Source organism: Gorilla gorilla, chromosome 8, assembly GCF_029281585.2.
Source record: "Gorilla gorilla gorilla isolate KB3781 chromosome 8, NHGRI_mGorGor1-v2.1_pri, whole genome shotgun sequence".
NCBI lineage: Eukaryota > Metazoa > Chordata > Mammalia > Primates > Hominidae > Gorilla > Gorilla gorilla.
In genome coordinates this window covers 113,309,565-113,325,222 of record NC_073232.2, presented here as the reverse complement: position 1 = coordinate 113,325,222, position 15,658 = coordinate 113,309,565, and the positions used below count along the sequence as shown (strand labels likewise).

Sequence of the window (15,658 nt, the reverse complement as noted above, 5' to 3'; positions counted from 1 at the left end):
CTGGGTGACAGAGCAAGATCCTGTCTCTAAAAAAAAAAAAAAGAAAGAAAGAATGATACATAATGGAATATATACTTGAAAATAAATGTCTATACATATACATATAACAATACATAGAGATGCAGTCAAGTCCAGGAGTCTCCAGGTGCCACCCCAACCCTTGGTCTATGGTAATACTCATACCTCTCCCCTTCCTTCTCACCCTCCCTTGCTGGACTACCAGGGTTTCTGCCCCTTCACTGCCTTTTTCCCCTTTCTTCAGGGCCTCTTTTTTTCCCCGGGGTTGAGGACTTTTGCACACACATACATACATACAAAACCTACATGTAGGCCAGGCATGGTGGCTCACGCCTGTAATCCCAGCACTTTGGGAGGCCGAAGCAGGCAGAACACTGGAAATCAGGAGTTCGAGACCAGCCTGGCCAACATGGTGAAACCTCGTCTCTACTAAAAATACAAAAAATTAGCTGGGCATGGTGGTGTACGCCTGTAATCCCAGCTACTTGGGAGGCTGAGGCAGGAGAATCGCTTGAACCCGGCTGCAGTGAGCTGAGATAGCACAACTGCAATCCAGGCTGGGCGACAGAGTGAGATTCCATCTCAAAAAAAACTTCATGTATAATATATCCACATACATATATATATGAAATTAGATGTATACATGTATACATACAATGCACACATAACTACTATATTACATTTTACATAGATATCATACTAATATATGCTACACATACATGTGCACATTCATATACATTAAATGAATACAAATTGAAACATCTGTATTTTATTCAGATTTTTCCAGTCAAGTAAATTGTCTCAAGGCCCCTGGCCCAGGTCTGAGTGTCACTACCAGAAGGATCCACCAGATGGCACTCCTTCGCTACTTCCTGTACTCCCAACTTGCTAGAGATGTCGCCTCTTTCCGCTAAGGCACAAAACTTGCGGAGCCAGGTGTTCCCCAGGCGCTTCCCCGCACGCCACCGCCCGCGCCATCCCCCCAGCCCCCACCAGCGTGGCGAGGGTGTCCGCGGTCCCCAAGTTCTGCAGTCTTGGCCCTCTCTGAGTCGGGTTCATCTCTCGGGCTTCCAGGCTTCTTTTTGAGGGGCGCTCTCCAGCTTCGGGCTCCGGTTCTGCCCAGTCCGCACATCGACCCCCCCGGTCACCAGGGCTCCAGGGGCTGGGCTTCGCCAGGACACCCTCGGTTATACCAGCACGGCTGCGCAACCCTTCTTTGGAGCCTTCGCGATGACAAGCAGCCGGGCGAAGCGGCCCTCCTCCTCACGACAGCCCGAGGAGGGAGTCAGGGTCATTTTCAGACGGCCCCCTCTGGCTTCCTCTTCACACCCTGCTCTAGATGGAGGAGAGAGGCACGCCCAGCCCGGCTCAGCTAAAAGCAGGGAGAAGAGCCCGGCCGAGACCTGGAAGCTTCGGCTTGGGAGGAGCTGGTCCGACGGACCCTTCCCGCTCCGGTTTGTCCGGACTCCGGATCTCCGGGTAGGAGCCAGAAGAAAGCGCATTCCAGGGATTTCAAGCGAACTATACTTAAAATCTTGGAGGTGGGAAATGTAGGGTGCGACTGAGCCTCTCCCGCCTTCAGGCCTGGCAACTCTGGGTCGGCGCTCCTGGAACCTCACATCTCGGGTGTGAGCAACCTAGGACACAAAACGCGGGGATGGCTTGGAAGCCCGTGGGCAGGCGAAACCGGGAGTTCTGGCAGCGGCTCAGCCTCCCCCTCCTCCTCCCTCCCCCTCCCTCCCCCTCCCCTGCCTTCCCCCGGGAGCAGCGGGAAATTATTTATTAAAACGCCGCCCGCGCTCTCATTTATTTTCGGTAAATAATCCTCGGCATCTCAGCACGTTTATTAAACCTTTCCCGTCCCCGCGCCCGCATTACTTTAATAATAAATCGCGTGTCACTTTCCAGCGACATTATTAAAGCGGGTCCGCTGCAGCAGAGGCGGGGTGCGGGGAGGGAGGGGGCGGTGGACAACAGTTCTCCCATTCCAGGCTGTGGTGCTTGAACCAGCAGGGCGGGGAGGGGAAAACTGAGGCTGCAAGGAGGCTGATCCTGAACACCTACAAAGTCGGCTAACGCGATCAAGGAGTGCGGATTCCCCGGGACCTGCGTGACCCTCTCCGGTGGGGTGGGGCTTTTGGTGAGGAGCCTCTGCTCTGCAGGTGGACGCGGTAGGAGCTATGGGCCCGCAGAGGGCGCCTTGGAGCCCAGCTGGGCGAAGAACAAGCTAGGGGCGGATTCCCTGGCTGATGCTGGGACTCACACCCACGTCCCCTCTTTCAGCGCCGGGCGGATTTTGGCCACAGCGCCGAACAGCACGCCCCACCCCCGCCTACCCCTCTGATTCTGCTTCTGTGGGCGCCCTGGAATCGGCTCCCGGTATCCAGCCCGCTTGCGCTGTTGTGCGCGGCTCCTAGGGCCGCCCGCCTCCAGCCTGGGTTCGGCAATAAAAACTGTCGCTGGCTTAAGGACCCGGGGCAAGCCAGCAGTAGATGGAGTAGTGCGTAGCCGCGGGAGGGGCGGCCAAGCAGGACCTGGGGTTGGAGTTCCGGACCACACCCCTCCCATGTGGCCAGGCTCCCTGCGTTGGGCCCCAGAGGACAAACTCTGACGCTGAGCCAAGGGCAGGCCCTCCCGCAGTGGCGCCAGGATCCGGGTGGAGCCCTGGCGTGTAGGAGGCTGTCGCCATCTACACACAGCGCCTCGGCCTCGCTGACTTATGCTTTCATTCTTTCCTCCAATCATTAAATAAACATTGAGTCTCACCAGTGTCCCTGGGATAGGTAATGAGAATGAGGAAAGAGATTTGGGGACCCCAAGCCAGAGAGGACAGGTCACAATTGGGGCAGATAGGAAACAGCCTTACCATGGCTCTGGCTTCTGCAGGAAATGGGTAGATTCCTATGGGAGCTGGGGAAGGGTATGGACCACACAGGTGACCAAACTTCCACCCTCCTCTATCCAGTTTATGCTTTCATTTTGGGGGCCTACCCACATAGCCCTGTTCCCCATTCTGGCCTGGGGAAGGGTTTGGAATAAGATAAGCAAAGAAGCAGGTAATGTATACCAGCCCCAATGGAGGGCAGACTGGGAAGATAACTTCCCTCCAGCCAGATGGCTCCAGCCTCCCTCCCTCAAAGGCGGGATAGGCCCAAGTTCAAACTTTCTCTTTGTACATCTGGCATGCATGTGCTTAGAGAGCAGGCCCTGCAGCTTCTGGAAGCCAGAGTTCTGTTAGTGTGGGAGGCCTCCCAGGGATATTCAGTTTTCATGTGCACATCTGCATAAACTGTCTGTGCATCTGTCTGTGCATCATTAGAAATCTTTATTGGTGCCTAGCCCTGTGCTAGGCTTTGTCCAATACAGAGTGGTATAAGATCTCGAGCTGGCCTCACCTATCTCTCTGCACTGAACTAAGTCATGCTCCGCTATTCTCTCTCTTGTACAAAAGACAGCAGACAGCAAAGGGGACTGCAGTTAGTAGGTGCAACTGGGGCTTAGGAGAGAGGGAAAAGTTCTGGAAGATGAGTTTGGGGAAAGGGCAAACAAGCTAGATAAACGTTGGGGACCAGGAAATAGCAAGAACCAGGGCCTGGGAGGAAGGGCAGTTAGAACTGTGACCCAGCAGGGCTGGAAGAAGTGGAGAATCCTGGTGCCTGCACCTCTGTGTCTGCTCTGGCCCCCACCCCAGCCTGGGAAACAACCTGTTGGAGGTCCTACTGGCCAGGGCATCTCCTGCATGGGCCCCTTTGTACCCCACCGGTCCTGGTCTCAGCTTCTCTCCCTACCCTCCTCCAGCTTTTGTCTCTATCCTACCACACTGCTACCTTGGAGTCAAATAGGCCTCCCATATTATCCCTACTGACAGCATGAAAGCAGTCGATGAAGGGACCCTGCTCCCCTTTCCAGGTCTTTTCAAGAGCAGGGATGAACACTATAGCCGCTCACCCACCCCCATGGGCCAGAGCTCTGGACCTAGTAGTAATCGTCATTCTCTTCACTCTCAGCCTCCTCCTCAGGAACCAGGTTTAGTGATCGCAGCTGGGGGATGCCTGTAGAGTTCAGCTGGTCTGCAAACACACATGGGCAAAGAAGACAGAACAGGAGAGAGGGGCTGTCGGTGCCCACATAGCCCAGTCTGCGGAAGGCTATGCTTGTGTATACAGACACATGGTCTGTTTCTTACACATTCACAGCTGGAATCCAGCACCATCCCCCCAACCCCCAGAGCTCAGGAATCCCCTTACCAGGTGTGAGCACTGTCAAACTAGCAGGGGCCTCCACTTGACCCAGGGCATTGCGGGCAAGGCAGCGGTAAGTGCCCTCATCACTGGGACGCACAGCCTGGATCTGCAGCCAGCCAGTCACCTCAAACCTCTGGGGTCCACCCCTAAACTGGAGCCAGGCAAGGAATCAGCAGGGTCCTTCTGGAGGGCCCTGGGCTGCCTGAGGGAAGCCTCTCCCACCAGTCTACCTGCACAGAGATGTGGGGGTCATCCCCTGGCAGCTGGATGTCCAAGCCATCCTTCCTCCACTCGATGGAGGCCATGGGGTAGGCAAACACCTCACAGCCAAAGATCACATCCTGCCCTGTCACATTCCAAGTGTCATATGGATGTGACACGATCTGGGGCCCTGGGGGTGAAGGTGGGAGGTCTGAGAATAGCATGGCCCAGCAAAGGCATCCAGTCTGGCAAAGACATGATACACAAATTTTTGTGGACATGCTTGTGGCAGAACACAATATATGCTGAGGTAAATACACATCCATAAACACACCGTGACACACACAGGTACACACAGATATGGATGCTGGTACACACAAGGGTACCACGCAGACGTGGAGATAGGTATACATGCACATGTGCACATAGAACCTCATGCAGACCCAATGCACAAATAAGCACACACATCTACATTGTAGCTTGGCAGCCACTCTGTCCCTAACTGCTCCCCTGTCCTCATTTCACCCTCCCCAGCCTTTCCTGCAGTGCCTGTAACCAAAACCTTCCAGATCCCCCTTCCCCTTTTCTAAACAGGCCCAGTTCCCAAAGGAAGAAAAGCAGCCGTTCCCTCCGCAGTACCCCCTGGGGGAGTCCTGCGGCAAGGCAGAGAACCTGAAGCTGGACTTGTGCGACAGGCAGGAAGCCTGCAGGAGTGGAGGAAATTGCTGGGACCCCCACGGGGTGTTTGTTTTCTGGCTGCCCCAGCCGAGCCAGACGCAGAGCCGGGGCTCAGGAAGTGAAAGTTGCTAAAGCTACCAAGGAAAGCTAGAGGCCTGAATGGACCCCAGTCCCCAGGGATAGAGAGAGAACTAGCTGAGCTTCCCGCTCCCCTTCACTAATCCCTAAACGCAGGAGAAAGCAGCGAGGTGGGGAGACTGGGTGAACAGACTGCTCTAAGAATGAAACGTGATTACATCTCACAGGAACCCGTCTTGCTGCCTGGACTCCACTGGTCTGGGAAAAGTCGGGGGGGTCTCTGAGCAAACCATAGGTTATGTGCCTGCGCCCTCAGAGGACCTGTCTCTCCCTGCCAGCCAGCTCTGGAGCTTTCACGTGGTTCAGCGCATGCAGCTTGCTGACGAAGCCCGGGACTCCCACTCCACTCCACCCCCCACCCCCACCTTAAGGTGGCAGCTTTTATGGACCAGTAGCAAGAGCAGGGTTTTATACTGGACTCGAGGCCTCTACGGCCTTATCTTTTTTGCTCTGCTGGCCAGAGACCAATGCTGTCAGGGGTCGGGGAGCAGCGCCTTTAGGAAACCTAAGTGCTGGGGTGGGGGCCCCGGGCCGTGCGTACCCGATTCGCAGGGCCCCGGGTGTGCCACAGTGAGGTTGGCATCGGGCCGAGCGCGGGCCGCCTCCTGCAGGCGGCAGATCTGGGAGTAGGTGTGACCGTCGGACCCGCAGAGCGGACTCTGCGAACGACAGGCACACAGAGGTTCCGGCACCTCTCCGCGGCTCAGGTCGTCGCCTGTGTCCAGCCGGCACTCAAGCTGCTCGCCGCAGTGCCCGTAGAAGTGAGCACTGGGGTCCAGGTCGCAGAGCTGGCCCTCGAGGTTGGCACATTCCCAGCAGCAGCCGCACGCGTCGCGCACCCAGCCCGCCAGGCAGCCCCGCGGCGCGGCGCACTCTTCTGGCCGGCAGGGAGCGCAGCCCTCGCCCTCCGCTAGCAGCCGCAGCCAGCCGCGCCGCAGGTAATCTGGGCCTGGGGATGGCCTTGCGCCGGTCGGGGGCGGCGTCAGCACCACCAGCAGTAGCAGGAGCACAGGCAGCGCCAAGGCAGCTGCGGGCGGCGGCGGCGGCATGGTTAGCGGGAAGCCCTGCGAGCACTCGGGGCATCAGCGCGTTCGGGCACCCTGCCAGGAAGGGAAGCCAGGTCAGGAGGTCAGAAACAGGGCCTGTGCCGAAAGACCAACCTCACTGCTTCTTGTACCAAAGCATGACACTAGCATCGCCCCCTCCCCTGCTACCAAGTAGACTCCCCCAACACACAGGCCTAGTGACCCTCTAGGGATTATCCAGTTATGGCAGTTAGCAATCAGTTGGGCTGTTCTTGGGAGGGCTGGGAGTGAAGAGAGGTGACGAAAGGGTGATAAGGCTCAGGCGCACGCACACCCACCACCAGCACCACTTCCGTGCACCACCCGACTCCGATCCCTGGCCCCTGAGCATCCTTGCCCAAAGAGAATGGGCGGCTCCAGAAGTAAGAAGCTGTTAATGGGGGGTGAGAACTGGGGGAGCTGATTCCGCCTCGCTTATGGCCTGGGGCACAGAGTGCTCACCTAGTGTCCGGAACTAGACCCTTCGCAGCAGCCGTGATTCGAGTCCGAAAGACAAGGTTATGGAAAGAAAGCAGAGGCGCAGTCAGCTGGGCCCGCCAGCCACCTCTGCTCCTTCCTGAGGACTTCTGAGAGAGCCCACGAACTTGGATTCTGAAAGCAGCTCCTCCGCCCCCGTCTCTCCGCCCCTCGACTTCGCGCACCCGCCTTCCCACTAGTTCTAAGGCTGCCAATTTTATGTAGCCGCATGGGACCCTCCCGGGTCATTTCCCCCAGCCTGGCCCAAAGTCACAATGCGAGCAGAGGAGCCGTAACCAGACACCGAGGCTGGGAGAGAGGAAGGGGGTGAGGACCGGAGGCGGGGAGTAGGGGTAGGAATTTGGCTGGGAAGCTCAAAGTGTTGGCTGAACGGCTAGGCCCTGTCCCATCTGACTTTACAGTCCCTGGCGTCGGCGAGGGCAGCTGCATAAGGGGGAGGCGGCAGGAGCTCTGGTGCCAAGTCATTTTACGTCGATGTCGGGGCGCTCCTGGAGGGCAGGACCAACCACCTTCGTCTCCCCGCAGCCCAGGGCTGGTTTCCGGGAGCGACCGCAGGCTTGCCCACCCAGCTGCCCCACCAAGGCGCGGACAGACTGGGCGCCTACATCCGCCTTCCCTCATCTGGCCTCCTTCTTCCTCCCCACATCTGGCAGGTGCTGCGACCCCCGGGTGAGCCGGGTGATTCGAGGTCGGAGCCGACCAGCGGCCGCAGGGAGAGGCGGGCTGGCGCCTCCCCGGCGGGCGTCCCTCGGGTCGGGATTACAGGTTACGGTTGCGAGGCTGGCAGGGCCGGGGACACTCGGCCTCGCGGCCGCCACCACCGCCACCGTGGCACTTTGGGCCGGGGGCGGGGAGGAGAGCATTCCTAGGAGCCCGCCAGCCAAACCCGGGTCGGGCAGGCCCCGCCCCGCCCCGCCCCGGCCGGCCCCAAGCGGCTCACAGAAGCCTCGGCGCAGTCCAGCTCGCGGGGGGATGGGCGAGGGTCGGGGGCAGAAATAGCAATCTGCAGCCGGCAAGGGGGCGGTACTTAGTCAGGCTCCGCCCACAAGACCCGGCTGCCGTCCCCGCCCGCCTGCGCGGGATCGACTCCGCATGCGCACTGGGGCGCCGGAATACAGCCAGGACTCTCCCGTCGGAATGTGCCCCTGAGTTGGGCCAAGCCCATTCATTCAGGGGCTCCCGAGCCACGTAGGCGCCATCCCTGGCCAGAGGGGTTCTGAGGAGGTGGGCAAGGGCAGACACTCTCTCCCGGTCTCAAATTCGAAATAGGGACTAGAAGGGAACTTCACGCGAGGCCTCGCAACTGTCGCGAGAATCAGAACAGGAAATCTAGGAACCGAGAACACTAAGAGCCCGCGGATTTTAAACAGGAAAAAGAAAGGGCGGAGCAAACTCTGGCGGATGGTTGTGAGTAATCCCTGGTCCTTGGAGTAAGTGTCGACCTGAGGCATAAGGGGAACTGTCAGAGAGCTGCCGGAGACCCTGAAAAAGGCCAGAGACGGGGACTTGTGGGGCTGACGAATGGAATCACCCAAGGAGAGGTCTCTGACTCTAACAAAACACCTTGGGGACGGAGCTCCTTGCCTGGGATACAGAGCAGAAACAAGTCCGGGATCTTTTAGTGAATTGCTGCCGGCTTCTAAGGCCTGGAGCAGATATTCAACAACAAACTCCACGGACCTAGAAACTCTCCACTTATACCTACTATTGTAGCCGGTGGCTTACTTTTAGTCTTCCCTATGCTCTAAGCTTCTGGTAGTAGGAATCGTGCCTAACTCACTACTGTATCTTGTGAACCTAGCCCCGCGCCTGGTGGCACGTCAAATTCTCGGTAAATATTTGTGGATTAAATGTGAAAGACTGCCTGAGTGTTTAACCTGGATTTTCTGAGTCGTTGATGGAGAACAGTAGGTAGACGGGGAACCAGCGCCCTCTGGTGGGCTTGTGGTTCGTGACGAGAACATGCTGGAACCGTGCATCTAGGTAGGCACAAAGATAATAAAAGGGGATCCGCTGTTATTAAGTAGAGATTTTGTTCCAGTAAAACCCTACATACCGTAAAAATGCTTTTAGAAGGGAGTTTTTTGAATAGGACACAACTTGAAAGTTTAGATACATTCCCCGATCCTCAACATCCCATACTTTATCCATCAAGGCTCCAAAATATTCAGTAACACCTATGCGCATCATACATAGTAAAGAGATAGCAAATGATTTTGCGTGTATATACTTTGAAAATGTTTACTCGGTTTTGTGCAAAACGGGCCAAAGGGAAGGGATTTTCTAGCCTAGATGATGTGAATACTGCTAGGGAGAGGAGCCAGGTGGCAGCATCCTTTGCATTTAATGAGGGAGACTAGATCCAGATGGGCAGGGTGAAGTTGAAATTTGTTGAATAATAGATGGTCCCGCCTCTTTTTTCCTCTTTTCCTGCAGATGCTTGTATTGAAGAAGGAATGAGGTATAGAATGTAGTTTTCTTTCCACTGTGAAGCCCTGTGTTCACAAGATTATCATACGTTCACTTTCAGTCACTGACACATGAAATAACTGAAATATAATGACAGAATGATGAGCTGGAGTGTGGTGGTGCACGCCTGTAGCCCCAGCTACTTGGGAGACTGAGGCAATAGGATCCCTTGAGCTCAGGGGTTCAAGAGACCATGTCTCTTTAAAAATAGAAGTTTAGGGCCAGGCGTGGTGGCTCATACCTCTTAATCCCAGCACTTTGGGAGGCGGAGGCGGGTGGATCACCTGAGGTCAGGAGCTTGAGACCAGCCTGGTCAATATGGTGAAACCCCGTCTCTACTAAAAATACAAAAATTAGCCCAGCGTGGTGGTGCACGCCTGTAATCCCAGCTACTCAGTAGGCTGAGGCAGGAGAATCGCTTGAATCTGGGAGGCAGAGGTTGCAGTGAGCCCAGATCACGCCACTGCACTCCAGCCTGGGTGACAGAGCAAGACCCCCTCTCAAAACAAAAAATAAAACATAGAATTTTAAAAATAAAAGAGTGAAAAGGGCCCTATACAGATGAACAACAAAAGATGAAACAAGGCATACAGTCATTGTTTAATTTGGTAAAGAAAAGAAATTACTTCAAATGATCTGCATATTTTAACCTGTCACTTCACAAACCCTGTTTTGACACAGCTGGTGAAAATAGTAGAGTTGCAACTTTGAGGAAGAAGCAGGAATGAAACAAATGGTCCATACTGACCTATTAGAGACGGATATGGAGAAATTGTGCTTCCTGTGAATATTAGAATTGGTTGAGTAAAAAAAAAAAGCTCAACATAGATAATTAAAATGGAATACTTTGTAGCTACCAACTATGACAAATAGGTAAACTCAAAATAATGTATGTAGGAAACAAAGTGAAAAGTATGTATGGAAAAATAAGGTTAAGAGAAAAGAAGAAGTATATGGATACTGATCACAACTGTATGTGTATTTATCATCTATATCATCAATAAACATCCTAAGAGAATTTGGAATGAGGCTAATGGTTGAGTGTAATACTCACTACTCCTTTATTTTATAAGTTATTTTTCCTTTTTTTTTGAGACAGAGTCTAGCTTTATCACCCAGGCTGGAGTACAGTGGCGCAATCTCAGCTCACTGCAACCTCGGCCTCCCGGGTTCAAACGATCCTCCTACCTCAGCCTCCTGAGTAGCCACCTGGCTAATTTTTTTTTTTTTTTTTAAAGTAGAGACAGGGTTTTGCCATGTTGGCCAGGCTGGTCTTGAACTCCTGACCTCAAGTGATCTGCTCACCTTGGCTTCCTAGTAGAGGCTATTTTTATAGGTAAATTAGAATGTCAAGATAAATGTAGCAAAGCTGGGATGGCCAGGTAAAAAGATTGGCTGGGCACAGTGGTTCATGCCTGTAATCCCAGCCCTTTGGGAGACCAAGGTGGGCCGATCACCTGAGGTCAGGAGTTCGAGACCAGCCTGGCCAACATGGCAAAACCCCATCTCTATTAAAAATACAAAAATTAGCTGGTTATGGTGGCACATGCGTATAATCCCAGCTACTTGGGAGGCTGAGACAGTAGAATCGCTTGAACCCAGGAGGCAGAGGTTGCAGTGAACCGAGATCGCGCCACCATGCCAACCTAGGTGACACAGCAAAACTCCATCTCAAAAAAAACAAGAAAAGAAAAGAAAAAGGAAAACGTAATTCAGCTATAAGTAATGTTACAAAATGAAGACTGGAATAGCCAGGAACTGGCTCTCTGGAATACCTAGGCATTAAGGCAAGTTGAATAAGCTTCAGGACATCTAAATCAGGCCTCAGTCTACCTTTGTATATCTCAAAAGGCAATCCCTCCCCCCAGCACCCACCTTCAGTATCCCATTGACCCTTGAAATGGTGATTATAGCTCCATCCAACCTGATGACTTGGCCAAATGTTATATTGATAAACTTAGAAAAGATGCTTAAATCATTCTACATGTACATTGTTTCTACATTTCTATTTCTTTCTTTCTTTTTTTTTTTTTTTTTGAGACAGAGTTTCACTGCTGTTGCCCAGGCTGGAGTGCAATGGCACAATCTCGGCTCACTGCAACCTCCATTTTCCACGTTCAAGCGATTCTCCTGCCTCAGCCTCCCGTGTAGCTGGGATTATAGGCATGCACCACCACGCTTGGCTAATTTTGTATGTTTAGTAGAGACAGTGTTTCACCACGTTGGTCAGGCTGGTCTTGAACTGACCTTAAGTGCTCCACCCACCTCGGCCTCGCAAAGTGCTGGGATTACAGACGTGAGCCACCGCGCCTGGCCCTTTCTACATTTCTTGTTCTCATTTTGTTTTTAACTTAATTTCATTATGAAGTATAACAGACAAGCAGAAAAGTGCACAAAGTAGATATATGGTTAAATTAATTATTACTAAATGAACACTCATGTGATCATCCAGGTCAAGAAACAGAACATTGCCAACACCCTCAGAAGCCCCCATCATGCCCCTCCCCGATAATTTTCCCTCCTCTTCTCCCTAGATAACCTTTTTTTTGTTTGTTTTTTTGGTTTGTTTGTTTGTTTTTGTTGAGACATGGTCTTTCTCTGTTGCCCAGGCTAGAGTGCAGTGACGTGATCATGGTTTGTTGCAGTCTCAAACTCCTGGGTTCAAAGGACCCTTCCACGTCAGCCTCCCAAGTAGCTGGGACTACAGGCACACCACCACACCTGGCTAATTTTTTTATTTTTATTTTTGCAGAGACAAAGTCTTACTATGTTATCCAGGCTGGTGTGGAACTCCTGACCTCAAGCAGTCCTCCCACCTCAGCCTCCCAAATTGCTGGGATTATAGATGTGAACCACTGTGCCTGGCCAATAACCACCTTTAACTCTATACTTTAAGTTTACCTGGTTTTGACATTTATAGAAATTGGGACATGCCTAAGATTGGAATTACTGCTTCACGTGATATGCATATTCAACATTAGTAGATTTTCTTTTCCTTCCTTCCTTCTTTCCTTCCTTCCTTTCCTTCCTTCCTTTCCTTCCTTCCTTCCTTCTTTCCTTCCTTTTCTTTCTTTCCTTTTCTTTCTTTTTTCTTTCTTTCTTTCCTTCTTTTCTTTCTTTTCTTTCTTTTTTTTTCTTTTCTTTCTCACAGGGTCTCGCTCTGTCTGGGCTAGTCCCAAACTCCTCGGCTTAAGCAATCTTCCCACCTCAGCCTCCCAAAATGCTGGGATTATCAACATTAGTAGATATTACCATACACTTTTTCCAGTGTGATGTATGAATTTATATAGTCTTCAGCAGTTGATGAGTTTTCATTATGCCACATCCTTGCCAAGAGTTGGTATTGTTGTTGTTCTTTTAAATTTTAGCCATTAGGTAAAAATTTTAGAGCCTAAAATTTTTAAATGGCCAGTTCTGCAAGGATTTCCTCTCTTGGATATTTTTTTAAAAACCTTTTATTTTGAATTTTAGACTTGGATAGAAGTTGTGAAAATAGCAAAGAAATTTCCCATGTACCTGTCACCTAGCCTACCCTGGTGATAACATAATATCTTATATAACCATGATATAATTATCAAAACCAGGAAATTGAAATTTATACAGTACTATTAGCTAAACAATGGACCTTATTTAGATATCACTGGTTTGATATTACGTGTGTGTGTATAATTGAAATTTTATTGCACGTGTAGAGTTGTGTGACCATGAGGTGAGTAAATGGGTCTTCAGGGGTATGACAGGGTAAAACTGATGCCAAGGGAAAAGCTAGTAGACTCTATAGTACTAAACACAATGTCATTTAATATATAAGTAGCTTTAAAATTATTATATCAAAAGTCAGTGATAGGAAAGGCAGCTAGTTACAGTAGCTAAACACACACAGCTGGGTGTGGTGACACATGCCTATAGTCCTAGCTACTCAGGAGGCTGAGGCAGGAGGATCACTTGAGTCCAGGAGTTCAAGTCCAGCCTGAGTGAAATAGCAAGACCCCGTCTCTATAAAAACAACAAAAACCCACTCTCACACATTTGCACACTGTGCGTCTACCTGTTGGGGGAGCTGTGCACATGGGTAAAGTCCCAGGGTCACTGGTTGAAGTTTACTTTGCATTATGACACACTCAGAAGGAAAGATAAGTTTCTGCCCTTACATCCAATTTTACTTGAAGACAACTTTCTGTAGGTGAGGCCAATGAGATAACTTTCTGCTGACACCCCACAGCATCCTCATTCCTTCTGCCAGACTTCCAGATTTCTATTTCTGGCCCAAACCTCTCTCCTGAACATCACTCCATGGATTCGTCTACAACCACTTCTAGTATTTTCTTCCACAGCCAAGGAAGAAGTCCATAAACAGCTCCCGGCTGCATCATACTTAGGACACCCAGAAAAATGTATCAGTATATCACATCTCAGGGAAACCTTTTATTGACTCTGTTTGGGTGATGTGCTCAACAATAATTCACCACATGGCCCAGGAGCCACCACCCTGGACTACAAACCCCATAGCAGATGCAGTCAGTACCTCACTCATATACCCTTGGCTCACACCAAAGGTTACCTGCAGATAGTTTCTTTATGACCCGGTGGGTCTGTCTGTCTGAGGGAGTTCTTTAGCCCCTAGAGTGAGCTCGGCTGACATGCAGGGCAGGCTGGAAATGCTGTGGAGGTAACAACTCAGGAGCAAGCCACATCTGGTGAGGAAAAACACTGGAGGACAGATAATCCTGTTCCTTACCCTTCAGTGGGATAATTTTGAGGTGTGTTCTCCACAGTTTTGCAGAAGGCTTAGAGAGACTGAGTCACAGTTGTCCTCAGTGGTAACCTGCTCATTAATGCAGCCTTTATTTGGTTTTCCTCCTCTCTCTGACTTCCCTTCCCCCTCACTGTGTTTTCTGGGATAAACTCCCAAATAAACTACTTGTACCAAAATCCTTGCCTCGGGATCTGCTTTCTGGGAAATCAAAATTAAGACAACCCCTGTAAAGGGAGGAGGCCATCTTCCTGAGTGCCCCATCAAGACCATAGGGACCAGGGGGAGATCTTAGACCCCAAAACCACATTGTGACAATATCTTTGCTGACATCCCACTTTATTTCCTTCCTTTTTTTTTTTTTTTAAGAGATAGAATCTTTTTCTGTGGCCATGGCTGGAGTGCAGTGGCATGATCATAGCTCACTGCAGCCTTGAACTTCTGGCGTTAAGCAATCCTGCCTCAGCCTCCCAAGTAGCTGGGACTACAGGTGCATGCCACCACACCTGGATAATTTTTTTTGGTAGAGACAGGGTCTGGCTCTGTTGCCCAGGCTGATCTTAAACTCCTGGTCTCGCAAAGCACTGGATATCCCACTTTTTTCTTCTTCTTCTTCTGTTTTTGAGACAGTGTCTCTGTCACCCAGGCTGGAGTGCAATGGCACGATCTTGGCTCACTGCAAGCTCTGCCTCCCGGGTTCAAGCAATTCTCCTGCCTCAGCCTCTTGAGTAGCTGGGATTACAGGCACTTGCCACCATGCCCGGCTAATTTTTTTGTATTTTTAGTAGAGATGGGGTTTCACCATGTTGGCCAGGCTGGTCTCGAACACCTGACCTCAGGTGATCTGCCTGCCTCGGCCTTCCAAAGTGCTGGGATTACAAGCATGAGCCACTGCACCCGGCCTGGATATCCCACTTTCAACCTTTGCACTTGAGAAATAACAGAGTCTAGTCTTGGCTTCTGTGGAGTGTTGGGACTCCCCTCAGCTGACCAGTTCACTGAAACTAAGGAAGAGCCTGACAAGTGTATGCTCAGAACTCCAAGCAAGAAACAGTGGGGGTTTTCTCAGGGCTGATGGGAAATAAAAAAGACTAATTAGCTAGGAACTACTTGGCTTTTAAGCAACCAAACCACATGGAGAATCTCAGGTCCCAGCAGAGCATCAGAATATGATTCATAGAATGCTGTGCATGTATAAAAGTTCATAAGCATTACATGTCAACATACTCAGCCTGCCAACATCCAGAATTTTTTGTGCCTTTTCTATCATTTTCCCCAAGGGTAAGGTACAAGAAGAGAGGTAGCAAAATGTGGCAATCACAGGACCAGGAGCAGTGGCTCATGCCTGTAATCCTAGTGCTTTGGGAGGCCAAGGCAAGAGGATCACTTGAGGCCAGGTGCCTTGGGAACATAAGGATACCCTGCCTCTACCCCCCTCCCCAAATAGCTTAGCATGGTGGCCTGCACCTATAGTCACAGCTACTTGGGAGGCTGAGGTGGGAAGATTGCTTGAGCCCAGGAGTTCAAGGCTGCAGTGAACCACGATTGTGCCACTGCACTCCAGCCTGGGTGACAAAGCAAGACCCTGTCTCCAA

At 51.4% G+C, this 15,658-nt stretch overlaps 1 protein-coding gene across 3 annotated transcripts; it reads right to left on the bottom strand.

Moving 5' to 3' along the window:
• Positions 1–771: 771 nt before the first annotated feature.
• On the bottom strand, positions 772–10,227 carry KAZALD1 (Kazal type serine peptidase inhibitor domain 1). 3 transcript variants are annotated; one of them, XR_010135282.1, is made up of 6 exons: positions 6,806–10,227; positions 5,821–6,379; positions 4,493–4,653; positions 4,266–4,413; positions 2,355–4,088; positions 772–1,655 (listed from the first exon to the last, which is right to left on the bottom strand). XR_010135282.1 is itself a non-coding variant. In XM_019035651.3 (6 exons), the coding sequence occupies exons 2-5, from the start codon at positions 6,326–6,328 to the stop codon at positions 3,994–3,996; spliced, it is 912 nt and encodes a 303-aa protein (XP_018891196.1). In that variant the 5' UTR covers positions 6,329–6,379; positions 6,806–10,227; the 3' UTR covers positions 772–1,655; positions 3,971–3,993. The 3 variants fall into 3 exon arrangements, 2 of the variants coding, with proteins under 2 accessions (XP_018891196.1, XP_004050021.2); XM_019035651.3 differs by having other exon boundaries at positions 3,971–4,088; XM_004049973.5 differs by lacking the exon at positions 772–1,655 and having other exon boundaries at positions 1,847–4,088.
• Positions 10,228–15,658: the final 5,431 nt, after the last annotated feature.